The 27727-nt window shown below is 53.6% G+C and overlaps 2 protein-coding genes across 3 annotated transcripts in view; one reads left to right on the top strand and one right to left on the bottom strand.

Annotated features, from left to right (window-relative positions):
- The first annotated feature begins 512 nt into the window (after positions 1-512).
- On the top strand, positions 513-17177 carry ADCY6 (adenylate cyclase 6). Its single transcript, XM_040642393.1, has 21 exons — positions 513-2507; positions 6065-6214; positions 6596-6717; positions 6811-6922; positions 7061-7188; positions 7674-7832; positions 7908-8049; positions 8157-8285; positions 8554-8579; positions 8814-8961; positions 9202-9299; positions 9476-9563; positions 9739-9855; positions 10137-10295; positions 10596-10774; positions 11689-11724; positions 11808-11937; positions 12254-12517; positions 13327-13531; positions 14352-14476; positions 14694-17177. Exons 1-21 carry the CDS (start codon positions 1656-1658, stop codon positions 14817-14819), a joined length of 3495 nt encoding a protein of 1164 aa, XP_040498327.1. The 5' UTR covers positions 513-1655; the 3' UTR covers positions 14820-17177.
- TEX49 (testis expressed 49) overlaps positions 16534-27727 on the bottom strand; it is a 35771-nt gene continuing 24577 nt past the window's right edge. For both annotated transcript variants that reach the window (XM_040642391.1, XM_040642392.1), the window contains exons 2-4: positions 20636-20758; positions 18206-18350; positions 16534-17760 (exon numbers count right to left, since the gene is read on the bottom strand). In XM_040642391.1, coding sequence (XP_040498325.1) covers positions 17712-17760; positions 18206-18350; positions 20636-20758 — 317 coding nt within the window. In that variant the 3' untranslated portion in view covers positions 16534-17711. The remainder of the gene's footprint in view (positions 17761-18205; positions 18351-20635; positions 20759-27727) is intronic.

Here is a 27727-nt window from a genome sequence, read left to right as displayed (position 1 = left end):
CGGGCCCAAATCCCTGCGTTCGTGGGGCTGACATTCCAGGGAGGAGAGGCGATGAGCAAATAAGGAAAATATATAGAACGGCAGTTGCTGATAAGAGCTATGGGGGAAAATAAAGCATAAAGCTGGGAAGGGAGATAGGGAGCTCCAGGAAAGGGGGTTGCTATTTTAATAGAACGGTCAGGGAAAGACTCACTGATAAGGGGACATGTGAGCTGTGACCTGGAGGAGCTCTTGTAGCAGGCGGAGGACACGGGGAGCACCGCAGTCCCAGGCCGGCCTGTGCACCGTGTGTTGGGGAACAGCAAGGAGGCTCATAGGACTCGAGTGCAGGGAGGAAGAAGAGTCACAGGATTATCGCTATTTGTTTTTATTTCACATTAGCTGCTCAATGCCAATGCCCTTGAGCTTGCTTTCTTTTTTTTTTTTTTTCTTTTAGATTTTATTTATTTATTTTAGAGAGACAGAGAGAGTGCTGTGGGGGGGGGTTGGGGGAGGAACAGAGTGGGAGGGAGAGGGTGAGGGAAAGGGAGAGAACCCCGAGCAGACTCTGCACTGAGGGTGGGGCTGACACAGGGCTCGATCTCACGACCCGGAGCCAAAACCAGCAGCCAGACAGTTAATCGACTGAACCACCCAGACGCCCCCCAGACGCCCCATCTTGAGCTTTCTTTTTGTCTTTTCAACCTATTTCTTAAGTCCTAACCATGAGCCGGGGTCAGTACTTGGTGCTAGGGATAAAGTGCTGAGCCAAATAGTGATAATCCCTACTCTCACAGAGTTTATAGTCAGAGGGGTGGGGACCCACATGGAACAAGGGGCAATGTCATTACAATTGTGATAAGTGCTATGGAGGAAACCTGCAGAGGGTAAACGGGACGAAATGTAGTCTGGGTAAGGGAGCTGGGACATCTTCCCTGAGGAAGTTCCTTCTAAGCCGTGACCCGAGGAAGAAGTTGAATTTGGCCTGCTGAAGTGTGCATGGTGTGAGTGTGATGGGGAACGATGTGGAAAGAGATTCCCTTTTGTAGAGAGGTCACCGACTGGCAGCTCACAGGCTGAATTCATTCCGCAGACGTGATTTATTTGGCTTGCAGTGTTGAAAAATGTGAATTACTTGCCAACATTTAAAAATCAGGAGCTGTCACATTAAAATGGACATTTTTTTGTCAGCTTCTGTTAAAAATGAGAAGATGAGGCTCCGGCGGGAGGCGGGTGGCAGCTCTCCAGTAGTGCGGGGTGCTGTGTGCCCCTGCCGTGCTGGGGGGCACTCCGTAGTTCCTCCCACGTCTCCTGAGCACGGGGTGCTCTGCCCCTGGACACAGGCGCTTGAGTTTGTCACCACCCACAGATCAGTGCTTTTTAGGGAAGAGGTGAATGTTTAAGTTGTGCTGCTTGGGGGTCAGGCAGGTCTGGGTTCGAATGTCGGTTCTTACACCTCTGTGGCTACGTGATCCAGGGCCAGTTACCTCCCTCCCTGTCTCCCGTTTCCCGGCCTGTTGAAGGGGGACACCATCATCTTCCTCGGGGATTCTGTGAGTGCTGTGCCGACCGAGGGGCTTAGCTTGGCCATGGAAGTACTCAGGTTATGGTAGCTGCCGGTGGTGGAAGGGCGTGACGGTGGCGTTAATACCAGCTCGTTCCTCTCTCTCAGCAGCATGTCATGGTTTAGTGGCCTCCTGGTCCCCAAAGTGGATGAACGGAAAACAGCCTGGGGTGAGCGCAATGGGCAGAAGCGTCCACGCCGTGGGACTCGGCCCGGGGGCTTCTGCACGCCTCGCTACATGAGCTGCCTCCGGGATGCGCAGCCCCCCAGTCCCACCCCTGCAGCTCCGCCTCGGTGCCCCTGGCAGGATGAGGCCTTCATCCGGAGGGGCGGCCCGGGCAAGGGCACGGAGCTGGGCCTGCGGGCGGTGGCCCTGGGCTTTGAGGACGTGGAGGCGGCGGCCGGGGCGGCTGAGGCGGCCCCCGACGCGACACCCGGGGGCCGGCGATCGTGCTGGCGCCGCCTGGCCCAGGTGTTCCAGTCGAAGCAGTTCCGCTCGGCCAAGCTGGAGCGCCTGTACCAGCGGTACTTCTTTCAGATGAACCAGAGCAGCCTGACGCTGCTGATGGCCGTGCTGGTGCTGCTCACGGCCGTGCTGCTGGCCTTTCACGCGGCGCCCGCCCGCCCCCGGCCTGCCTACGTGGCCCTGCTGGCCTGTGCCGCCGCCCTCTTCGTGGCGCTCATGGTGGTGTGTAACCGGCACAGCTTCCGCCAGGACTCCATGTGGGTGGTGAGCTACGTGGTGCTGGGCATCCTGGCGGCCGTGCAGGTGGGGGGTGCCCTGGCTGCCGACCCCCGCAGCCCCTCCTCGGGCCTCTGGTGCCCTGTGTTTTTCGTCTACATCGCCTACACGCTCCTGCCCATCCGCATGCGGGCGGCTGTCTTCAGCGGCCTGGGCCTCTCCACCCTGCATTTGATCTTGGCCTGGCAGCTCAACCGCGGCGACGCCTTCCTCTGGAAGCAGGTGGGTAGTCAGGGAGGTGGGCCTTGGGGCACCAGGCCGGGAATGAGAAGGGGTCTGGCGACTGGGGGGGGGGGTCGGGGGTGGATACTGGAGACAGTGCTGTGTCCAAGGGGAGGGGCAGATGACGGGAGGCCAAGTGTCAGGGGTCGGCTCCATCCAGGGTCTGGAGTGGAGGGCACTGCTGAGGAGAGGGGGCCCCCCCGGACCCAAGCCTGCGCTCTGCAGGCCACCGTCTGCCGCTCTTCCGCCTGAGGCCCTTGCAATAGCCCATAGGTGTGAGGGAGCATTGGAGGTGGGAGCGTGATGTTTAGCCCCGGGGCCCGGGCAGGGCCTTGGCATCTCTGGCCCCAAGATGATACCTGAGACTCAGGCGCCAGCGCCATCCCTGAAAAGCAGCTCCGGGTGGTGATCTGGAAGGATCGAGCAGGGTTTGGATGGAGTTAGCCAGGGAGGAGTTGCTTCTCTCCGGACCAAGGCCATCTCTAGAGGACAGGGAGGGTAACGAGTGGGATCTGTTTTCTCCGGGCCTGGGCATGGTTTGAGTGGAGTTGGACTGTAGAAGAGGGGCGTCAGGGTCAGATCTCCTCCCCCCGTCCTCCCGCTGAGCACCAGGGCTCAGGCAGCCCTGCCTTGAGGTTCTCTGCCCATGCCAGCTACTGTATCCGGGTTCTGAGTGGTGTGTGGGGTGGGGCTTGACAGCACGATGGTGAGAAATCAAGGCTTGGCTGCGGGCAGACCTGCTGGTCCAATGGGCTGAGTTCTTCTCTGTGAGATCTTAGACAACGAACCTCACTTCTCCCAGCCTTGATTTCCCAGTCTGTAAAACTGGGATAAAAATAGTATCTACCTCATGATGTTGCTGTTAGGGCCCCACCCTCTCCCAGAGTGGAGTAGAACCCGGCAGGGCAGGGTTCTCACCTGGGGGCAGGGAGGTGTGGGAGTGCTGTAGGGGATGGTACCCAGGGAAGGGCCTTCCCAGAAGTCCCTTTGAGAGAGACAAGAGCGTGTGGAGTCTGTCGTCTCGGGTCATCCTTCTAAGCAGGGAGCAGAGACCAGGACATCTTGCCTAGAAGATCCTTCAGGGCATAGCCCCAAACCAACACACCTCATGATCCCTCTCTTGGCACCCTGATTTTGAGGGTGCTGTCCTCTCTCTTGCTCAAGTTTTGAGGGAGTCCACCTCTGCCTTGCCTAGGGCTTGTGGCCTGTAGCCCACCCTAGCCCCACCCACTAAGAGGAAGTTGCCTGGGGCTCCCAGGGTGAGAAGCTGGGTGCTCTGGCATGATGCCCTTCTCCGCCCAGCTTGTGCTCCGGAACAGAATGTACCTTTTTAAAAGTAACTTTATAGCCCATTTGTTTGTGGAGCACGCACCCACAGGGCAGTCAGACCTCTTAAAGGGCCAGGGTCTTTCTGCCTCTACTAGCCCCCCACTTCTCACCAGGTAACTATGGCACTGGGCTTTGGAGTTGGATTACCCTCCTGGGGAAGGAGGAGCTTGGAGGTGGTGCCTCCCTTCACCCCTCCACCTTCTCTCTGGCTGGCCAGGGGTGGGTGGGTGTCTCTTCTCTGCTCTTAGCTGGCATGGTGCCCAGAACCAGGCCCAGGGCCTGACTGGGGAGGCGCAGCCCCACGGAGGCCGGGACTGTGCCAGCCTCCTGCCTCCCCAGGGGTACCCAGCTGCAGCCTGACCCAGTAGGTCTCAGCAGGCATGTTCTTAGAGTGAGTGGGGAAAGTCACCCCCGCCCCTGTGCCCGTCCTCAGAGCCAGGGTTGCCCATACCGCTTCTCTGAAGTGAGAAGGATTGATTCCCTGTATTCAGTTGGGCTGTGTGTATCTGGATAGTGTGGGGCTGTGGCCTCCTTTCTAGGCTCCTCGGGCAGCCCCTTTCCAGATCCAGCCCTGCTCACACTCCTGGGAAGGAGCCTTCGTTTTCCTCTGACCCACTCATTCAGACGCACTGAGCAGTTTCACCCGGTGACCCCGGCCCAGCCTGGAGTCTCCTAGAGTGTCCTGGAATCCCTTTTTTCTCACAGTTGGATAGGGGTCTGCGTACAGATCTATTTCAGTCCCCGTCCCCCTTCCCCTTCCCTCCCCCATGACTCACTTTTTCCTCTTGGGCTCCTGGGGCCAGGAAGGGAAGTTGCCTGGTTAACCCCCCTCCCCTTCTCCCCCCACTGGGGGCTATTCTTAGAAACCCCTAGGGGAGATAGTGTGCCCCCCTCTTCACCCCTGCTGCTAGGCGGGGGGCCTTGTGAGCTGGACTGGGAAGGGAGGCTAGCAGGCCAGTCCTAGAGGGTCAAAGTGAGAAATGGCTCAGGGGTTTGCTGAACCTACCCCTCCATTTTACCTAAGAAAAATGAAACCGAGGTCCCAGAGATTAAGTTTGCAGGACTAGTTCTGGTTCTGGGCAAAGCCCAGAATTCCTGGCTTCCACTTGGTGCTCTTTCCCTCCCTTCTCCCCAAACCAGAGCCCTGCCCCAGCCAACTCTGGGGTGGAGCCACAAGTGCCAGGTTAACCCCTGAATTTCCAGAAACACTGAGGCCAGTTTTCCTTAGACTTGCTCTCTGGTGAGTACTCCCGATGCTGAGGAGGGCTGACCATCCCGAGATCAGGGTCCTAGGGCAAGGGGCCTGGCTGTGGCAAGAACTGGGGGTGCCGGGGCATGGTGGCAACCCTTCCCAGGTGGAAGGGAAGGTCCCACGTTAGTAGAATTGAAGACTCCCAAGCCTGGGCTCTGAGGCTGGGCCTCAAGAGCTCGGGTGAGTGGAGTGCGTAGGAATCTTGGAAATCTGGAACGTACCGTTCAGTAGGGTTTGGACACAGGCTTTGGAGTCTGACTATCCTGGATTCAAGTCACACACCAGCCACTATTAGCTGTGTGATCTTGGGCAAGTTCCTGAGCTTCTCTGTGCTGGAGTGCCTCACCTTTAGAGTGAGATACTGTTATCTGTCTGGTAGAGTTAGGAGAAATTTGTTAGTTACTGTGTAGAGGCAGCTATAGAAGTCAGGAATGTTAACTAGGGGGCCGTCAACAAATTAGCTCCGATAATAATAATAATAGTAACTGTTATATCCAGCGGTGTCAGAGCAGGGAGGGACCTTAGAAATCTTACTGTCCCTCTCCAGGTTCTAGATGAACATGCAGGGGCCCAGAGAGGTGAGAGGACTTGTCCTGGGCATTCCTAGGGGGATAGAGAGCACAAGTCCCCTGGGTGTTGTCCTGTGAGGAGAACCACGTGCAGAAGGAGCAGCATTCGCTTTTTGTTTGGGCTGATTGTGGGGCAGGGAATCTTCGCGTGCTGGGTGCAGGCCCCGGGGCCCATCTTACCCTGGGTGGTGCTTCTGCTGCCCGGGAGTTGTGACAAAGTCCCGTTTCTAGCTGTGGGGTGATCCAGGCAGGGGGCCGGGGTCCTGTGGGGGAAGGGGGAGATGGCTTACAGGGGTTGGGACAGCTTGGGGACAGACAGGGCCCGGGATCCACAGAGCCTAGCAGGTCGCCCCTGTGCGTCGTGGGGGTGGGGGCGTCCACCGTCTGCCTCTGCCACCCTCCTGCAGCTGGGTGCCAACGTGCTGCTGTTCCTCTGCACCAACGTCATCGGCATCTGCACGCACTACCCGGCGGAGGTGTCTCAGCGCCAGGCCTTTCAGGAGACCCGCGGTTACATCCAGGCCCGGCTGCACCTGCAGCATGAGAATCGGCAGCAGGTGGGGCTGCTCTCCCTGTCCGAGGCCGGCCCGCTCCTCACCCCCACAGAACCCGCAGACTGGGTCCGCCGCCCCATACCACTCCATGGACTGAGTGTGGCTGGCCCGCTCGATTGTGCGTCACGCAGGCCCTGGGACGCTGGGGTTCCTGTCCTGCCTGAGGGTGGGAGAGAGCAGATGGGGGCACAAGTGAGGGGTTGCATGGGGTGCTCAGAGGGGGCTGGGACGTGTACCTGCTGTAGGTTCTCATGGGGGAGGTCCAGAAGGGAAGCTCAGGTCTCCAGAGGCTTCTGGGAGGGCTCTGGGGTGGTGGAGGCATCAGGAGGCATTACAGTGTGAGGCCGAGAAGATAGCGGTGCCCTGTCGCAACCACTGGTCTAGGAACGGCTGCTGCTGTCCGTGTTGCCCCAGCATGTTGCCATGGAGATGAAAGAAGATATCAACACAAAGAAAGAAGACATGATGTTCCACAAGATCTATATCCAGAAGCATGACAATGTCAGGTAGGGTGGGGGTGGGAGGGTACCGGCAGGGACGGCGGACCTGGGAGTCTTTGAGGGCCATGTGGTCCTTCCATCTTCTGCCATCGTCCACAGCATCCTGTTTGCAGACATCGAAGGCTTCACCAGCCTGGCATCCCAGTGCACCGCGCAGGAGCTGGTCATGACCCTGAACGAGCTCTTTGCCCGGTTTGACAAGCTGGCTGCGGTGAGGGGCCTGGGGCTGGGGGTGGGGCGAGCATAGCCTTACTGGGGCGGCCTGGCTCAGTGGGGACAGATGGTGACTCAGGGAGGGTGCTGGGCAGGCAAGAGAGTGAGCGCGACTCTCCCCAACTCTCCCCTTTAGGAAAATCACTGCCTGAGAATCAAGATCTTAGGGGACTGTTACTACTGTGTGTCGGGGCTGCCGGAGGCCCGGGCAGACCATGCCCACTGCTGTGTGGAGATGGGGGTGGACATGATCGAGGCCATCTCGTAAGCAGTGCCCCCCTAGGCTTCCTGGAACCGAGGGTGCCCCGGCCCACTCCTACCGTTTGATGCGTCCTCAGGATTGTTTCTCGGTTGTGGCCATTTCTCTGTCTTGGAGATCCATCAGCGGGGAGGGGAATGGATCTTTCTTCAGCCTGTGCAGCTTAGGCCCCCGCCAGAGGGCAGGGTAGGGGAGCCAGCGTGAGGGGGTTTGGGCCGGTGTGAGTGCTAGCTGAGCAGGCCTGAGGGGAGAACAGCGACCCCTCCCTTTCTGGCTCAGTGCTGCACCTGCTGAACAGGGTTCTTTTTGTCCCTGAGAGCCATGCAGCCGCTTGCCCACGTCCAGCCGTCCAGCCGAAGGCTGTGCTCCTGTGTCCCCCGTCTGGGTCTGTCCTGGTCTGTTCGGCTCCGAGGGGAGTGAAGGGCCCGAGCTCTGGGCCGGGAGTGGCGAGGACCGGGCCAGGAGCTGAGCCCGAGCCGCCTCCCCCCAGGCTGGTGCGTGAGGTGACGGGCGTGAACGTGAACATGCGCGTGGGCATCCACAGCGGCCGCGTGCACTGTGGCGTCCTTGGCCTGCGGAAATGGCAGTTCGACGTGTGGTCCAACGACGTGACGCTGGCCAACCACATGGAGGCGGGGGGCCGGGCCGGGTGAGTGTGGGGTCGGGTGGTGGGGGGCGGAGCGAGGCGGGCGAGCCCTGGTCTCACCCTCCTGTTTGCTCACAGCCGCATCCACATCACCCGGGCCACGCTGCAGTACCTGAACGGCGACTACGAGGTGGAGCCGGGCCGCGGCGGCGAGCGCAACGCCTACCTCAAGGAGCAGCACATCGAGACCTTCCTCATCCTGGGGGCCAGCCAGAAACGGGTCAGGCCGGGGGCGGGGCAGGCAGGCAGGGAGGAGGGCAGATGTGGGGAGCGGACAGACCTCTTCTCGGGCCCCTGTTCTGATCCTGCACCCGGCCGCCTGCACAGAAAGAGGAGAAGGCCATGCTGGCCAAGCTGCAGCGGACGCGGGCCAACTCCGTGGAAGGGCTGATGCCGCGCTGGGTGCCCGACCGCGCCTTCTCCCGGACCAAGGACTCCAAGGCTTTCCGCCAGATGGTGAGGGGCCCACGGCGTTAGGACCCGAGGCCTTTTCCTGACACTCTGTGCCCCCCTTCCCTCTTCTGCCTTCCTTGCTGTGGCTCATACACCTCCACGTATGACTTCTGGTACTGGGGACAGGAGGGATGACTTCGTGCCAGGGGTCCCAAGCCCCCCCCAAGCACACGGGGGATCCCTCAGCACACTGTTGGGGATGGGGAAGGACTGATGGAGGCGAAGGTGGTCTGCCCTTCACCTCACTTGCACACTTTGTCCCTTTCTCCAGGGCATTGATGATTCCAGCAAAGACAAGTAAGTCAGGTTATAAAGGAGGGAGGAGGAGGAGGGGAGAAGGCGCTTGCACCCTGGGACAGGGTTGCAGGGAGCCGAGACTCCCTCTTTCCTGGACCTTAGGTGTGTCCTGTGGAAGCAGGGGCCACACACCCGCTCACTCCGTTTTGGGGTGCTGCCCATGCCCTTCCCTTCTCATTGCCTCGCACGTGGCAGTGCTCATGCCCCCGGTGAAGCCATGTCCCCTGCCCTCAGCCGGGGTGCCCAAGATGCCCTGAACCCCGAGGATGAAGTAGATGAGTTCCTGGGCCGTGCCATCGATGCCCGCAGCATCGATCAGCTACGGAAGGACCACGTGCGCCGCTTCCTGCTCACCTTCCAGAGAGAAGATCTTGAAAAGAAGGTTTGGGGGATTGGAGGGCAGAGGGCCGAGGGCCGAGAGAAGAGGGGAGGTCCAGGCAGGGAAGGCTGAGCGCAACTGAGGGAACCGGAGAGGTTATTTTGGGAATGGGGGGTGGGCGACCACAGGGCACAGGGGGGATTTCTATCAACTGGGCCACTGCTTCCCCTCCTTGAGGCCCCTGGTGGGGCCATGCCTCCCCAGGGCAGAGCGCAGCGCCCAGCTCAGCCTCCTCTCCCTCAGTACTCGCGGAAGGCGGACCCCCGCTTCGGAGCCTACGTGGCCTGCGCGCTGTTGGTCTTCTGCTTCATCTGCTTTATCCAGCTCCTCGTCTTCCCACAGTGAGAGCCCTGCCCCTCCTCGCTCTGCTTCTCTTCCCTCCACCACCTCCCCGAACCTTCCTCGACACCCGTGCAAGCTCACGGTCCCTGGAGCCTGCCCCCTGCCCGTCTGGGGAGTGGGACAAGGACGCCCAGATGTTCCAGAGTAACGTTTTCCCGGCCCTCTTGTGCCCCAGCTCCACCCTGATGCTTGGGACCTATGCCGGTATCTTCCTGCTGTTGCTGACCGCCGTGCTGACCTGTGCCGTGTCCTCCTGTGGCTCCGTATGTCGGGCGTTCTTCCAGGGCCGGTCGGGGAGGGCTGGCTGCGCTGGGGTGGTGAGGAGTCACGCGGGGATGGGGAGGAGAAGGCCAGGCCTCCGCCCTGGGCCCCATCCTTGGTTGGTCTTACCCCTTGGTTGACACGGTCTCTAACCCTCGGTCTCTTGCCTGTCTGCAGCTCTTCCCCAAGGCCCTGCGACGCCTTTCCCGCAGCATTGTCCGCTCTCGGGCGCACAGCACTGTGGTTGGCATCTTTTCAGTCTTGCTTGTGTTCACCTCTGCCATTGCCAACATGGTAAAGGTCCAGTGGGGATTCTCCTGCCCTTCGTCTGTGCCGAGCACTGCTCTGGGTCCTGGGGGTGGGCAGAGGAAGAAGACCCATTTCCTGCCCTCTGAGAGCTCGTTATCCCAACGGAGGGGATGAGGTTAACTCCATCCCCCTTTCTCCTTGAATTCTGTACCTCCTGTCACCCCTCAGTGAGAACTTTGACCTCCAGGGTGTAAGGCGCTGGGGCATGGCCCTGGTAACCACTCCCCTCTGTGCTTACCCTGATACGTCTCCCCCAACTGTTGCAGTTCACCTGTAACCACACCCCCATACGGACCTGCGCAGCCCGGATGCTGAATGTGACGCCCGCGGACATCACAGCCTGCCACCTGCAGCAGCTCAATTACTCCCTGGGCCTGGATGCTCCGCTGTGTGAGGGCACCGCACCCACTTGCAGCTTCCCCGAGGTGTCCAAGCCGTGCTCAGGCGGGATGGGGGGTGGTCCCGATTAGCACTGGTTACTGAGTCCTCTGGGTCAGGCCTGGCGACAGGCACTGGTGGCCCAGGTCTCACCAGGGGGCCCAGGTCTCACCAGAGTCCCTGCTGGAGGAGCAGCCAGGGGCCCCTGCATGGTGTGGGGCGGGGTGCAGAGGCTGAAGGAGCTTCGGGTTTGAGGTCGTGGAGGGGAGTGCAGGGCTCTTCCTGCATGGGGTTGGGGTGCCTGGCTTCTGCCTCCACCCGACGCCGCCGCTGCCATCGCCCCGCAGTACTTCGTTGGGAACATGCTGCTGAGTCTCCTGGCCAGCTCTGTCTTCCTGCACATCAGCAGCATCGGGAAGTTGGCCGTGATCTTTGTCCTGGGGCTCGTCTATTTGGTGCTGCTTCTGCTGGGCCCCCCAGCCACCGTCTTTGACAACTATGACCTGCTGCTTGGTGTCCATGGCTTGTGAGTTTATCCTCAGCCCTTTAATCCCCTAGGAGCTTCCTGACCCTGCTGGCCACTGTGAGTCTCTCTGGTGCCCAGGCCTCTTGTGCCCTTGGAAAGCTACCTACCACTCACCCCTCATCTGTGGGGGAGAAGGAGGCAGTGGAGGAGCTCCCAGCATATGACTCCTCCATCACCCCAAGGAAACCCCAGTCCTGGGAAGTCCCTGTATCTTTAGGCCAGACGTTTAAAAAAATTCCCTGTCTCGTTTGCATGGTTCCTTCATACGCATTCTCTTAACCACCTGTAGGTCACACAGCTGCTTGGTGGCAGCGCCCTGGCTAGGAACCAAAACTTCTGACTCCTGCGTAGGGGCTTGGCCTGGGATACCACACTGGCTTTTCTCTGCAAACCCCACCCCTTGTGATATGGGGCCATAGCTTGATGTGGTAGGAAAAGCCTCTGGAGTCATTTGGGTTTGAATCCCGCTCTGCTGCTCATTAGCTGTGTGACCTTGGACAGGTGAGTTAATGTCTCTGAGCCTCAGTTTCCTCGTCTGTGAAATGGCAATGGCGCCTGTGTCATAGGTGATTGGAAAGACTGTGGTACCTAACATTTGTCGAAGCCTTACTGCACGCCAAGTGCCAGGCCAGGCCTTTTGCGCATGTTATTTAGATCTCGTCCCTCTTTTACTGATGAGGAAACAGGCCTAGACTTAAGCAACTTGTTCTGGGTCACAGGACAGGTAAGTAGGGGAGCTAGCAGTGGAACCTTCTCTTAACGTCTGCTCTTGAGTTCATGTAAGCAAAAGCCCTGGCCCTTGCTGATTTTGTGCTATGTGCTCGGTAAATGCAGTTTCTGTCTCCCCTCCCCTCTGCTCCCACCCAGCAACCCAAGAAGAACCGATGACTTTGTTTCTTGTATCTTCCTGCCAGGGCTTCTTCCAATGAGACTTTCGACGGGCTGGACTGGTGAGTGAGGGCTCTGGGGCGGGGAAGGGTAGGGCTGCCACATGCCTCTGTCAGACGCTGAGCTTGCCTCTGCTTACCCTCAGCCCAGCTGCAGGGAGGGTGGCGCTCAAATACATGACCCCCGTGATTCTGCTGGTGTTTGCACTGGCGTTGTATCTGCACGCCCAGCAGGTGGAGTCAACTGCGCGCCTGGACTTCCTCTGGAAACTGCAGGTGACCGGGTGGGCTTCTGGGGGAGGGGGAGGATCTTGGCCACAGAACCTGGGCCAAGCCAGAAACAGACCTGGTTAGCCGGCCAAGGCTCGGGCCGCCCAAGCTCACTCTGGCTCCAAGCCTTCTCTGCGCCCATCCCCTAACCCCTGCCTCCTCCTGTCCCTGCCCCTTTCACCCTTCTGCCTGGTCTTTAGGTCTCACCCGTCCATGCCTTTCTTCTTCCCCGTGATTCCCTCTGATGCCCGTCTCCAGGCCTTGGCCGCCATACCACCCCTTGTGAAGGTTGGGCAATGGGTGATGGGTGTGGTATCCACAGGCAACAGGGGAGAAGGAGGAGATGGAGGAACTCCAGGCCTACAACCGAAGACTGCTGCATAACATTCTGCCCAAGGACGTGGCTGCCCACTTCCTGGCCCGGGAGCGCCGGAATGACGAGCTCTACTATCAGTCGTGTGAGTGTGTGGCCGTCATGTTTGCCTCCATTGCCAACTTTTCTGAGTTCTATGTGGAGCTGGAGGCCAACAACGAGGGCGTTGAGTGTCTGCGGTTGCTCAACGAGATCATCGCTGACTTCGACGAGGTACTTGTCTGGTTGGCTGCTGCTGGCAGGGTGGCTGGGGGGACTAGGGCAGCGGGGAGAACTTTGTTGGGAAGGCCAGGATGGGATGGGTAGCTGGATTGGGAGGAGGAAGGGAGGTTTGCTGGGACCCAGAGATGTCGGGGTAGGAGTAGGGTAGGTAGAGCAGAGACAAGGACAAGGACCCACCAAGGTGTCTCGAGGCAGCAAGGAGGTCGACCTCAGTGGGGCAGGGTCATCACTGCTGGGGAGCAAAGGCCATGAGGATCTGTGGAGAAGACAGGATAGGTACCAGGTGAACGTTACCGACTAAGGCGGCAGTAATCTATGGACAGAACCCCCTGAGCCCAAGGAAGCAAGACGGGCCCCTGAATAGAGAAAATGGAAGCAAGCATGAGGAAGTATCCTGAATTAGCCAGGTCGGGATGGGCCATTTGCTCTTTTGGATCCGAGTCACTTCTTCACTCTGGCACTCAGTTTCCCAAAAAGTGATGGTTAGAATAACTGATGGCTAAAGTCCCTTCCGTGGTTCTGGATTCCGTGAGGGAGCTTTTGAAGTTGAGCTGAAGCTGTATGCTTAAGTCCTGGCCTGGGGTTCTGATAACGGGCTGGAGAGGGAGGCCTGTTTTCCTGGCTTCTCAGTCCCGCCTTGAGAACACCAGCTGGAAGGCGGGGGCTCACTCGCTCAAAAGAGGGGAGCTGTTGAAACAGGGAAGGGGGAAGAGGCCGAGGCATGGCAAGAGTGAGCATCAGGCAGGGCGCGTGCGTTTGGCTTCGCCGCCTTGACAGTCCGGTCCCCCCGTGCTGTCCAGATCATCAGCGAGGAGCGGTTCCGGCAGCTGGAGAAGATCAAAACGATTGGTAGCACCTACATGGCTGCCTCGGGGCTGAACGCCAGCACCTATGATCAGGCCGGCCGCTCCCACATCACTGCCCTGGCCGACTATGCCATGCGGCTCATGGAGCAGATGAAACACATCAATGAGCACTCCTTCAACAATTTCCAGATGAAGATTGGTGAGATGGCCTGGTTGCCTGGCAGCTTTTCCCAGGGCTGTTTCTGGGTGAGGCTGAGGAAGCAGGCTAGGGATGGCATCACAGATTCCCCATCGGGAATCCTTTGGGATGTCCTTTTCTCCCATCTCCTATCTCGCCTCATATTTAGAACAGAGATCATTTATTGAGGGCCTACTGTGTGCTAGGCGCTGTCCTAGACATTTTAATCTTCACTTTACCGCTCCCTCTTACAGATAGAGACTGACTCTCTGATGAAATAACTTGGCCGAGGTCAGACAGCTAGTAGGTGGCTGCACTGGGCTTCGAAACCAGGTTGATTTAAGCTCCGGTACCTGTGTCCTTCTCTCTCCCAGTCTGATAAGAGGCACTTGCTCACAGATGAGCTGGGAGCTGGTGGGCGGGAGGAGTGGTAGCGGCGTGGGTTCTAGAGTCACTCTGGTTTGGATCCTGGCTGTTCTGCTCACTGGCCTATTTAGCACACCTCCCAGCTCCTCTGCTGAGGCCGTTTGTAAAATGGGGACGATACCCGCCTTTTAGGGCTGTCGAGGGGATGAAATAATGGAATGTGAAATGCTGACCAGAGGGCTTGGCGCGGAGCGAGCATTCAGTGGATTTAGCTACTGTTAGGGCAACGGCTGTCTTAACGCAGGGGAGCGCCTTGGGACATGCTCGGATCTGCCATTGCCTACAACCAGGACACTTGTCCCTTTGTCACTTTCTTCTCTGGGTCCTTCTAAAGGTGCCAGGAGGTGGGATGACTCTCTGGGCTGACCCTGGAATGTCCATTAGTCTCAGTTTTTTGCTGCTGTCCCCATTGCAGGGCTGAACATGGGCCCAGTCGTGGCAGGTGTCATTGGGGCTCGGAAGCCGCAGTATGACATCTGGGGGAACACAGTGAATGTCTCTAGCCGTATGGACAGCACAGGGGTCCCTGACCGAATCCAGGTGAGGGGGATGTGAGCAGAGGCTGGGAAGAGTATGGGTCCAGAGGGCTTCTGCAGGGGTCTCTCTGAGGTCACTAGGACAGGGGTAGGGTGGCAGTGTTCTGTGGTTTGGGGAGTGGGGATTGGGGGGGTGGCTAGCATGATTAGAGAACCCCTGGGCCCCTGCAAATGCAGCAGGAAGGATCCCAGGCTAAATGGGTTCCCTTCCCATCCCCCAGGTGACCACGGACTTGTACCAGGTTCTAGCTGCCAAAGGCTACCAGCTGGAGTGTCGAGGGGTGGTCAAGGTGAAGGGCAAGGGGGAGATGACCACCTACTTCCTCAATGGGGGCCCCCCCAGTTAGCAGGACCCAGCTACAAATTCAGCTGTCAGGACCAAGGTGGGCATCTAAGTGGACTCTGTGCTCGCTGGTTGGAGCTGTGGCGGGGCCACCAAGCCTCCAGGCCCTGCTGACCACAAAAGGGAACACCCCAGCAGGCTGTGCTTGGACCACGCTCGTCTGCCCTCAGGCTGGTGAACAAGGGACGCCAAGAGGATTATGCAAGTGACTCTTACTTTTCTAATTGGGATAGGGCTGTTGCCTCTTTCTTCCAGCCTTCAGGAGCAGGGGAGGCAGCAGAGGCAGCAGGAGCCCTCCTGTCTGAGGGATTAAAGTGGCAGCTTGCCATGCCTACCCTTTCCCTGTCTGTCTGGGCAACAGACTCAGGGCTGGGCCCTTCCTTTCCCTCTTTTTCCTGGGAATATTTTGTACAAAGACTGGGGCAGGCATGAGGAGTGCCTCTTCCACGCTTGCCTCTGCTATGCCTGCATCCCCAGCCTGGCTTTGGGTACTCCACCCCAGTCAGGTCTCCCTCCTAGGCACAGGGCCCAGGAGGGAGATGCTCTGGGGACCCAGCCCTGTCCGTATTTCAGGGGAATGTTTCCATTTGCCAAATCCTAGTCCCATGATCTGTCCCCAAAGGGGAACAAAGGGACTTTTGACAGCTCAGATTTAGCCCCAGTTCCTGCACAACTCCAGGGAAAGGGGCATCTGGCCTCATTGGTACTGTGAAAATGCCCAGTCAGAGAGCAAGCGTGTGTGTGGGGATGTCAGAAGATCAGGAGTTGAAAGTTCACCAGCAGGTGCCAAAGAGAGCAGGCTGGCCAGGGAGCAGGGTGGTACCAGACTCTTGATCTGAGGGCCCCACTGGGGTCATGGTCAGGTAACTCTGTCCCCGTGCTCTCTTGCTGTCTGCTGGCAAGGGGGCACAGAGCATCTCTACCCCTTCTGTTGCCAAAAAGAAAAGGGTCAGGGCACGGAGGAGGATGACCCTGATCTCAAACCCGTCCTCCCAAGTCTTTGGCCCTGGGGAGGGCCTGTGTGTCTGTGTAATGTGTGTGCATGTCGGCCTCTGTGTGTGTATCTGTTTCCCAGGTCTGTGTGTGTCCTTGTGCTCCTCCTCAGCTCTCTACCCGGGGTTGCCTCGCTCCTGTGGGGCCCTGTCTTCTGGGAGTAAGGCAGCGTTTCTGATTTCGAGAGATGGAGAGAGATGCCTAGGTTGCACAGGAGTGGCAGGGGGTGTGGTAGCAAGAGGAAGGTGGCCCTGGGGAGAGCAGTCCTTTTTGTGCCAAATCCCTAAGTGCCATTTGGGGGCCGCGCGTGCAGCATGACTGTCTCCCTGCCTGGGGCAGGGACCCAAGCGCCTGCTGGAGCCTCGATGCTCCATGCGCTTGAACTGTCTGGGGTTTGGTGGGCAGAGGCTCAGGAGATTCCTGGGTTCCCCAGCTGGTGGTATACTTTGGGACTGAGGTAGCATGGGATCTCTCTGAGGACCCAGATACTGGTACTAGGAGATGGGGCAAGGGAACCTGAAACTTGGCGTTCGGCAGCCTTCAGTCTCAGTCTAGCGTGTTCCTGGCTCCCCGGTCCCCGTGAAGCCTGCAAGGGCTAGGAGGAGGGTTGGAAGGTTGGACTCTAGATTCCCTTCCTATCTCTGCCTTCCTTTTACTCCTTTCCCTACAGCCTCCTTGCCTCAGGCCTGAAGTAGTTGGTGCCTTGGTTTCTCTGTCTGTACCTATTTAAGCCAGAGGCATTAGCCTGAATTTTGCTTGAAGATCATTTGGTCTTGGAGGTGATTAGAGAGACAGAGGAGAGAGGGTCCCAGAGTTGCTGGGTTTGGGGAATGGAAAGGGTACTTGGTACTCTTGCCCTTTCCGACTCAAGCGCCTTGCAGAGGCCTGCTTTCTGGCTCATATTGCCTCCCTTGGGGATCTTCATGCATCAACCAAATGGGCCGTCAGGCACTTCATTAGCCATGGCAGGAGGAGGGGAAAAGACTAGTTGGTCCGGACAGAAAATCAACTTCCTTTCCCCAGCCATGTCCCTGGATAGGAAGGGACTGCTTGGAGCCCTGGGGTGGGGGTGAGGGTGTAAGGAGACCAGAGAGAGAAGACCTCAGTCTTTGGTGACTTGTCTTTGCTTCTTGCCAAGTGGGAGGAGCCTGTCCACACCCTGACTCCTCATACCATAGTGCCAACCATGCCCTTCTCCTGGGCTGCCATCGCCCCCTTTCTCACCAGGTGATGGGGGAGTCAGTGGATGGGAGGCCCATGGACTTTGGTTTTATAATGTAACCACTGTTGGGGGGGGGAGAGGGTGGTGTATCATGTATTTCAGTGAAATATTTAATATATTTAAATATCAATAAAATCAAATTCTTTGTAAAATTCCTAGCTTTCTGAAGGTGTTCTGGGCCCTGGGTTGGGTCAGAAATGGCAGAGCTGGGTACAGGAGGCAGCCTCCTGCCAGAGGGCTCTGTGAGCCTCTTTCCCCTGTGGTTAGAGGGCTTCCTCCAGTTTTATCGCTGCCAAAGTGAAGCTGAAGTCTTCAGAGAGCATGACTACTCTAGGCCCTTCAGCATCGTGAGGACCAGTGTGTGTCTTCCCAGACTTGTTACTCTGACACCTGCCATTCATGAGGTCAAGACACCCTTGGTGGTCTTTTCTGTACCCTGGCCCCTCCCAAACCAAACACCAAATTCTGACCCCCATACATCTGATCTCACAGGAATTCAGGCATTGGAATAATTTCCCTCCGCCCCGCTTCCAGTGCACACAAGTGACTTCTAGTCCAATCTGTTTACTCTGCTTTTGTGCCCTTCCTCCCATTAGTCAGTGGAACCAGGACACCTTCTCCCACTTTCTCTTTCTTTGCCCTGCTTCCGCAGTCCATCTTGCCCTTCTGCAAACATCCTGCTCAATACAGACTGAAGTTTCTGTCACGAAGAACAGAGTGATCCATGAACCTGGAAAAGAGAGGGAGGGTCTCAGATTTGGCCAGGCCCAGGCCAGGCTGGTGTATGTGTGGTGGTGTCCTTAAACATCTCCCAAGACTGCCTCAGGGCAGAAGGGGCAGGGGCAGTAATGAGGAAGTATGGCTACTGCCAATGAATGGTGGTTGGAGGGTGGGAGGCGGGAGGCAGCAGTGAAGGGGGCGGAAGCCTCCCTGGACTCCCTAGGAAAGCGATAGACACTTGTCTTGAGCTTGCCCCAGAAGTCATAGCCATGAGGCGAAACACAAAGGTACAAACAACTCTAACTCCTTTGAATGCCAGATTCTGGGGCTATCCCTGGTAAGACCCAAACTTTGCCTTCTATTCCCTGAGAAGAGATGAAACAGTCTCTAAGGGTTTAAGGGAAGGGAGGGTGTACTTCTCTTAGTCTCCTCAGCCCCACCCATCCCAGCCTAACCTGGTCATTGGGCTTTTGATGAGGCAGTGGCGGGGGCTTCGGATCCATGGCATGGTTTCCTCTGGGCGCACTCCTGGATCGTGGGACTGCCAGAAGCTGAAGTTCTGAGCATCAGTCAAGGGGACTCTGAAGACCTGATTGGGGACTGAATGGTTGGGGAAGGGCAGGTTGTCCAGTATCTTCAAGTTCTTTCTCCCTTTTGTGCCTCAAGGCAGCACGAGCCCAACCTAGCAACTGGGCCTGACCAGGTGCTGAGAAGTCCTGGGAATCTGGCCACCACACCCAGCTTCACTTCCAGATCCCAGCCTCTCACACCCTTCATGGTCAGTTGAATCGGTCTTGGTTCTTCCTGCTACTACTAAGCCCATCTCCAAGAGTGCTTTCCCGAAGTGCTAAGATGGTGGAGAACAGCTGGTCAACCCACTTGGGAAATGTGCAAGATGGGTCTACTCTACTGGCTTCCTGTACCCCCACCCCCAGGCTTAATCGTCCTCTTTACTTTCCCCCTTCTCTGAAAAAATTCCTTCCTTTGCTCATTCCAGGGAATTCTCTGAAACTAAGCAATGATACCACCTCGCATTTAGATACTGCTAGCAGGTTCATTTATCAAGTGCCTATCCTGTTCTAAATGTATCAGGTGTTCGTAAGATTTTGAAATAGTATCAGACTTACCTAGTCTTTTTTTGTGTGTGTTTTTATTCTTGATGTGGATAAATCTAACTATACCATTGTATAAAATTCGTATATTCTTTAAACTTAGAATTATAGCCTAAAATCTGTAATATACCATTGAGTAGATGGTACATTTTTGACTTAAGTTTCCCTATTGATTGGTTATAAGCTCTTAAAAAGAATTTGCTATTAGGTGCAACTCTTAGACACTCCATCCCTATGTCTTTTTACATTTCTGAAAGCATCTTAGTTTTTAAATTAAACTTTAATTTTGAGTAATTTTGGATTCACACATAGTTGTAAGAAATGATACACATAGATCCTGTGTACGTACGCTTTACCCGATTTCCCCTAATAGGGTCAGCGAGTTGCCCCCCTTTTAAAAATATTTATTTATTTGACAGAGCACAAGTAGGCGGAGCAGCAGGCAGAAGAAGAGGGAGAAGCAGGCTTCCCGCTGAGTGGGGAGCCCGATGCAGGGGTCGATCCCAGGACCCCGGGATCGTGACCTGAGCTGAAGGCAGACGCTTAACGAACTGAGCCACCCAGGCGCCTCAGGAGTTGCCCTTTTATAGCCATGTCCTCCTAGCCCCTGTTGGTGTTCTTCATTTCTATAATTTTGTCATTTTATGAATGTTATACAAATGGCATCATACAGTATGTGATCTTTTGGGGACTGGCTTTCTTTGCATAGCAGAACTCCCCGAAGATTCCTAGAAGTTCTCGCATGTATCAGTCATTTGTCCTAGATGCTTTTTTAAATGTACGTTTTCTTAGGGTGCCTCCGTGGCTCAGTTGGTTGGGCGTCTGCCGTCAGCTCAGGTTATGATCCTGGAGACCCAGGATCGAGCCCCACGTCAGGCTCCCTGCTTGCTGGGGAGTCTGCTTCTCCCTCTGACCCTGCTCCTTCCTCTTGTGCTCGCTCGCTCTCTCTCAAATAAATAAAATCTTAAAAAAAATAAATGTGCATTTTCTCTAACTTTCACAGCAATGCTAGAGTATGATTCCCATTTTCAGATGGTTCGGAGAGGTTAAGTGTTTAAAGGGACTTGCCCAAGGTCACACAATTTGTTTGGAGTTTAAACTCCATTCAAATTCCAAAGCCAGTGTTTGGTCTACCACTCCTCACAGGCACAGCACATAATATGCAAAGTACTATCCTAAATTGCCTCATTTTGTTGTGATCCTCACAACAATTCTGTAAGATTGGCAGAGCAGGCATTTTCTTTTCTTTTTCTTAATGAATGAGAAAGCAGATTAATAGAAGATATGTGGCTACTCAAAGTAAGACACTTAAAAGAGGCAGAACTATGACTAATATGGAGCTTCCACTTCCAAGTCTGATTCAATTTTTGTTTTATCTTGCTCACTCCACCATTCAAGTCTACTTTCACCCTCCTTTTCTCAAGTCTCCCTTCTTGGCTGTTTTTTTCCCCCTGCCCTACCATGCCCCATCACAGCCCAACCACTCTTTACAAACTCAGGCATATCTATTCTGCCCCTAGCATGGTGCCCACTCCAAGATACTTTCATGTCTTTATTTTTTTTTTAAGATTTTATTTATTTGAGAGAGATAGAGAGTACGAGCGTGTGAGCCCACTAGAGTGCACGAGGTGGTTGGGGGGCAGAGGGAGAGGGAGAAGCAGGCTTCCCCCTGAGCAGGGAGCCAGACCGGGGCTGGATCCCAGAAGCCCCACATCATGACCTGAGCCAAAGGCAGAAGCTTAACTGACTGAGCCACCCAGGCTCGATACTTACATGTCTTTAACAACACCTTCTTTACAGCTTCGTGGTACTGTGTGTGGCTATTCTGGTGCACGGAATAATTCCCATCTTCTGAGATAATAGGGGGAAGCCTAGTGGGTGCCAGTTCCTTCTGGTCTGAAACAAGAGCAGACTTGTTATGAGTATTAGCAAATGGGGCTCTTTGATTTTCTGAGTCTCTAGTCTCCATGCCAACCAGGCACACGGCAGGGATCTCTCCTAGCCACTCAAATCTGATCTTAGGATCTCAGATGTCAAATTACAATGCCTGTGTCAGGAGGGAGAGAGGGAGGGAAGACCCAGTGATCATGAGACCTCCCTCACCATTCTCTTGCTCCTCTCTGACTCTTGGGTTTTGAGAGGCCTCCTACTGGAATCAGGATATTGACAGATACTTAGGGTTAGTGCAGGTGAAAAAGGTCCTTTATCTGGATGGACACTCATTTCCTGGAACTGGCATATTTGCAGAACTTTAATTGGTCTAATAGGAGAATTTATGTTTGAGCTAAGTCTTGGAGGATACGGAGGAGTGAGTCCATGGGACGTAGTGGTATCAGGAAGAGCATTTCAGGCAGGAGGATAGCAAGTGTGTGGAAGATAGGAGCACTAGAGAGGTTTCAGCTTGCTATTGATTTGGAGCCTGATTAGTGTGAAGTAAAGTGGAGAGGGGCAGGGAAGGGGCTGGAAAAGTAGTTTGAGTAGGGTAAGGTAAGGTGGGGTAGAGTAAGGAAGTGTAGACCTAGCAGCATTATTATTATTTTCTTCTTCTCCTCCTCCTCCTCCTTCTTCTTCCTTCTTCCTCCTCTTCCTCCTTTCTTCCTTCTTCCTTCTTCCTCCTCTTCCTCCTTTCTTCCTTCTTCCTTCTTCCTTCTTCTCCTGCTCCTCCTCCTCCTCCTCCTCCTCCTCCTCCTTCTTCAAGATTTTATTTATTTGAGAGAGACAGAATGAATGGGGGGAGGAGCAGAGGGAGAGGAAGAAGCAGACTCCCCACTGAGTAGGGAGCCCAATGCAGGGCTTGATCCCAGAACCCTGGGATCATGACCTGAGCCGAAAGCAAATGCTTAACTAACTGAGCCACCCAGGCGCCCCTAGACCTAGCATTCTTATGGGGATTTGGGGATCCCCTCCAAAGCAAAACTGGAATCTCACTCTGGAGGCTGAAAAGACCAGAGCTTCCTTACTCAGGTCTGAATGTTTGTGTTCCCCCTAAATTCATATGTTGAAAACTCAATTCCCAAGGTGATAGTATTTGGAGGTGGGGCATTTAGGGGGTGATTAAGTCATAAGGGTAGAGCCCTTATGAATGGAATTAGTGCCCTTATAAAAGAGGCCTCAGAGAGCTCCCTCTCCCCTTCTACCCCATGAGGGCACAATGAGAAGACTACAACTTGAAAGAGGCCCTCACTGGACCACACTGGCTCACCGATGTCAGCCTTCCAGCCTCCAGAACTGTGAGAAGTAAATTTCTGTTGTTTCTAAGCTACCCAGTCTATGGCATTCTGGACTAAGATGCCAGGCTCTCTTGCAGCTAGGGCATGGGCAGAGTTTTGGCTAGGCCAAACACACCTGCTTCAGATTTGGAATCCAACGAGGGAGGTTGCAAAGAAGCAAGGGCTATGTAGAGTCTTTTTCTACTAATGGGAAGTTGCGCAGTGAAGCTGCATTTTCTTTCTAGCAGCGCATTCAGAGCCCAGGGTCCTTGGGGTCCTGCCACAGTACTGAACACAGCAGCGTCTATGCCCAACCAGGTCTGCAGCATGATTCTGGTTATTGTCCACCAAACTTGCCTCTCTGTTCCGTTTACAGCTTTTATGTACTTCCCAATACTCTTTTTTAAAAAAACGACTTTATTGTAAAATTGACATACAAGTAGTTGTACGTATGTAATATGTACGACTTAATGAGTTTGTAGGTAAGTATACACCTGTGAAACCATTCACCACAATCTAGGTCATAAACATCCGTCCCCTCCAAAAATTTCCTCCCACCCTCTTTATTGTTCTTATTTATTTTGTGATAAGAACATATGCTCTTAGGAAAATTTTAAGTATATAATACAGTATTAACTACAGGTTCCATGAGGTATAGTAGATCGTTAGGATTACTCATCTTACATAACTGAGACTTTGTACCCTTTGACTACTGCCCTCCATTTCTTCCTCTCCGAACCTCTGGCAACCACCATTCTATTCTCTGCTTCTACAAGTTTGATTACTTTAGATTCTTCATATCAATGGTGATATAGTATTTGTCTTTCCTTGTCTGGCTTATCTCACCTAGCATGTCTTCCGGGTTCATCATGTTGTTGCAAATGGCAGGACTTCCTAATTTTAAGGCTGAATAATATTCTGGTGTGTGTGTGTGTGTGTGTGTGTGTGTATACCATATTTATCCATTTGTGCAATGATAGACATTTATGCTGCTTCCATGTCTTGGCTACTGTGAATAATGCTGCAATGAACATGGAAGTGCAGATTTCTCTTTGAGATCATAATTTCAATTCCTTTGGATTTGAAAATAGGATTTACTTTGACTTTTTTGAGGACCCTCTGCACTGTTTTCCATAGTGGCTGCACCAGTGTACGTTCCCATACAAAGGTTCCCCCTTTTCTCCACATCCTCCCTAACATGTTATCTTTTTTTTTTTTTTTATAACAGCCACTTTTACAGATGTGAGGTGGTATCTCATTGTGGTTTTAATTTCCCTGAAGATTAGTTATGTTGAGCATTTTTAAAATAAAGATTTTATTTATTTATTTGTCAGAGAGAGAGCACAAGCAGGGGGAGCAGCAGGGAGAGGGAGAAGCAGGCTCCCCGATGAGCAAGAAGCCCGAGGCAGGACTCCATCCCAGACCCTGGGATCATGACCTGAGCCGAAGGCAGACGCTTCGCCGACTGAGCCACCCAGGCATCCTGAGCATATTTTAATATACCTGTTGGTCATACGTATCTTCTTTGGAGAAATGTCTACTCAGACCTTATGCCAATTTTTAATCAGTTTTTTTTCTTTTGAGTTATAGGAGTTTCTCATGAATTTTGGGTATTAGTCCTTTATCAAATATATGGTTTGCAACTATTTTCTCCCATTCTGTAGGCTCCCTTTTCATTTTGTTGATTGTTTCCTTTGCTGTGCAGAGTTGTTCAGTTTGACGTTATCTCACCAATATTTTTTTTGATAAGTTCATGTTCTGCTTAAGTAGGCTAGGTTTGACTTGCATCTCAGAATCCTGAGCTTGTCGGGAGCTGGATCAAAGTTTGCCATTCTCCGGAAATTGTGGCGATCACAGACTCACTGCTGGTGGAGAATGGGGATGCCACTTCTCTTCTGGAGTATTTCCCCAGCTCCTGCTTTTCCCTATAATTCAGGCTTGACCCCACTCACTCATTTCTGTCCCTCCTTCCCCCCTTTTGCACTCCAGTGGAAATCTCCTTTCACATTCTTTGAGAATGATCCTGCCAGAGTGGAGCACTGTTTGAAACCCCTCCTTTGACAGTTGAAGATTTGGACAGGTGACAGAATACAGTTCTGGAAGCCTGAACTGACTCGGGGGCTGATTTGTACTTCATCACAGGTTACAGCAATGAGGGGCCAGTTCCTGGAAGCAGTGTCCTTTGACTTTGGTCATTTGACTTTGGGCAAGGTTGGGGTGCCAGAAGTCTGTGGCCAAGTCGATGTGTTCTGAGGAGAAAGAGTAAGAGCATATTCCTAGTGGGCAATGGGACCTTGTCTGTGAGTAATTACTGGTCTGGGTGCAGGTAATTGTACGAGCTCTTTGTCTGGTCCTGAGGCCTCAGACTGATGTCTGTAAGGGTACAGCCAGGTGAAGTTCTCTATTATCTGTTTTTAAGTAGTAGGCTCCCAGCTTCCCATATAAATAGTTACTGTGTACTTGGAGGTGTGTTGGACAATATCTATCACCCATTTGGATGCCTTCCTCCTGAGTCAAGCACCACTTGGCATTCTCTTTGGATTGATTTTTGGCAAGCTAGAAGATATTTTTGGTAACCCATAGTTTCCCCCAGCTGCCAAGTTTTGGAAGCCACTTGGGGTGAAGGGCGATGAGCTATAGGTAAAAATCATGCCACAGCTACTCTGAATGGGTATGTTCTGGGTAGAGGCAGGCAGTGAGCTCTTTGTAAGCAAACTACACTGTGCAAGTAGATGAACTCGGCATTCTGTGCGTAGTGTAACAGGTGCTCTTCATCCACCCAGCTAATACTATGCTCTATATAGTTTTTGGTGGCAAGTAGATATGAAGGGCCCTGACCGTTTCTTCTAGAACTGGGTCATAAATTGGGAGTTGCCATAAGACCACATCTAATACTTTGAATGTTCTATGAAGGACATTGGGGTGGTGCAAAAGTACTTGGGTGGATCTTCCACTTACTCAAATTAATGTTGCAGATTTTTCAATACTACAGGCTTCCTAGGACCACTGGGGTGGTCACAAAATCTTCCTTATCCACTACTGTGGCTATTGCTTCTAGTTGTAAGTGGGATTGACAGGCCCCAGTGTTTTCAGGTTGAAGAATTTTTAGAATGGGTTTACCTCAATGGCTCCCGAATTCTGACTTCTAGGTTAGGATACTTGCCTGACTGTTCCAAATACTTAGTACATAATGGTGAGACTATCTAACACACATTCCTTGCAAATTGGTGGTGCTGCAAGCAGGGGAATACCACCCTGATTAGAAATTCACACAAGATCAGTTTGAGAGAAAATGTGGTATTGTACATAAGAAAAATGACTCTTAGCTAAGATTTCCTATTAGATGCTGGCCATTAATCCCTTGAAGTTGGTTGAAGCAATAACATAGAGTGAAATTAGCTGAAATGTGTTTGGAAGGCTATCTTGCATTTATTGTCTTCCCTGACACAAGGACATTGTCAGTGCATTGGGAGAAAGTGGATGGGAGCATGAGCCCGGGGAACTGGGGCACATTTCACATATGGGGGCGGTTCCTTTGCCTCCATGTCCCAAAATACCTCCTGGAAGTGGTGCACTTGCTGAGGATTCTGAACACAGGGGGTGTAGGTGGGGCATGGGATAACAGAGAACTTAGTGTTGGCTGCAGACTGCTGGTGTAAAAGAGGCTGCATGGATCTTCCAGAGATGATAACGACAAACCAAGCTAATACTCGGTGAATGCACTCAGCACAACTATAAAAGGTAGGTACTATTATCATCTTATTTTACAAATAGGGAAACAGAGTCCCAGAGAAGTTTAGTAATTTGCCCAAGTTCACTAAACTAGCATATGACAGAGGCATGAATTTAACTCAAGCTGTTTGGCTCCAGAGCCTACGGTCTTAACTACCACACTAACCTGTTCTTGAAATCATCTAATCAGGGCTTCCAGGCAAGACAAAGGACTATGAGAAAACATAAACTGATAGAACTAGCCTCCTGCTGGAATCTCTTGTGTACAGCTCAATGGGGGTCCTGTCAAAGGTGTCTGCTCACCCTGGAAGCAGGCTTGAGTTGGGTGGGGCACATGATATCCATTACCTTGTTCCAGAGGCAGATCCCTGCCTCCTTGAACTCCACTGAAATGTGGAGTATCATTTCCTATTCCAGCACTGGGGCAACAGAGAGCGCTGAACCCAGTGGGCCACTCTGCAGTAGACTGGACCATTCCCAGTGGGGAAAACCAGTGGGGAAAGGTGGAGTCTCCATAGAAAAAGTGGCCTCTCTGCTGCTCTACAGACATAGTCACCCGTCTTGGAGGTGCCTACTCCTTAGACTTTGGCAGATTGAAGCTATGAGTAGATTGAGTATCTTTTCTCCTATAGTTTCAGGCAGATAGGGGATGATGGTCTGTAGCAGCTACAAGACATATGGGTTGTTTTCAAGATTCTTTTTTTTTTTTTAATATTTTATGTATTTATTTGACAGAGACAGAGATAGCCAGCCAGAGAGCGAACACAAGCAGGGGGAGTGGCAGAGGAAGAAGCAGGCTCCCAGCAGAGGAGCCTGATGCAGGGCTCGATCCCAGAACGCCGGGATCACGCCCTGAGCCGAAGGCAGACACTTAAATGACTGAGCCACCCAGGCGCCCCAAGATACTTTTTTTTTTTTTTTAAGATTTTATTTATTTGACAGAGAGAGCACAAGCAGGAGGAGTGGGAGAGGGAGCAGCAGGCTCCCCACTGAGCAGGGAGCCTGATGCAGGGCTCTACACTAGGACCCTGGGATCATGACCTGAGCCAAAGGCAGACGCTTAACCGACTGAGCCACCCAGGCGGCCCAAGATACATTTCTATAACTTCTGTAGGTTTATCCTTTTGGAAAGGCAGAGGGGCTTGGAGGCTTTGGCCAGTTCATTCTTGGCTGAATTGTGCCATTCGTGCTCCTGTTTGAAAAGCCAGAACTACAGTGCCCTCTGCTGGAGCCTAAGAATGGCATCCCCAGCTGTTTCCTAACAGGTGGGTCACCGAACGGGCCGTTTGGAGAGATCAGAAGACCTAAAAGATTGAGCAAGAAACATTCCAGCCACGGTGGAGAAAACCATCTATTATATCTTCTGACAGGATCCAGAAAATGAGAACCCAAGTGAGACATGCTCTACTTTTACCACATTACCATATATTTGAAACTTAGTCTTCCTTTGAAGAGATTCATTTTGAACTGGAAGAGCAACTCTGAGGACCCCGTGAATTCCTCTGGGAAGAAGAATGATAAAAGCAGCAGTAGAGGAAGCTGTGTAGAGCGTGGACGTCATTGTGTCTGGCTAGAGGGCAGTTGCTAAAGCGTCTGGCAGGGAAAGGTCATTAGTCTCAAGACAGAAACAAGCATAATCTTTTCCTACTACCACCCCCATCAACTTGCTTCTGAGACTCTTATCAGTGGGAAATGTCCTGAGTATAGATTTGTGTTATGATGAGGCTTAGCCTCCCCTAGGGTTTTCATATAACAGGGCAAGGGAATTGTCTCAGCAAAGGGCCAAATTTAAGAGTTAATTTGTCTGAAATGAAGACCACGACAATCTGGACTAAGAGGACTGTCCAGATATGAAGCTTAGATAGGAAAGCAGAGTTCAAAGCAGGTGGAGAGACAGAATCTGCACGGAAAGGACAGATATAGG

Source organism: Ursus maritimus, unplaced genomic scaffold (genome assembly GCF_017311325.1).
Source record: "Ursus maritimus isolate PB19 unplaced genomic scaffold, ASM1731132v1 scaffold_26, whole genome shotgun sequence".
NCBI classification, from domain to species: domain Eukaryota; kingdom Metazoa; phylum Chordata; class Mammalia; order Carnivora; family Ursidae; genus Ursus; species Ursus maritimus.
Note: the sequence above shows the minus strand (reverse complement) of the source record. Positions and strands in the feature narration are given on the sequence as shown.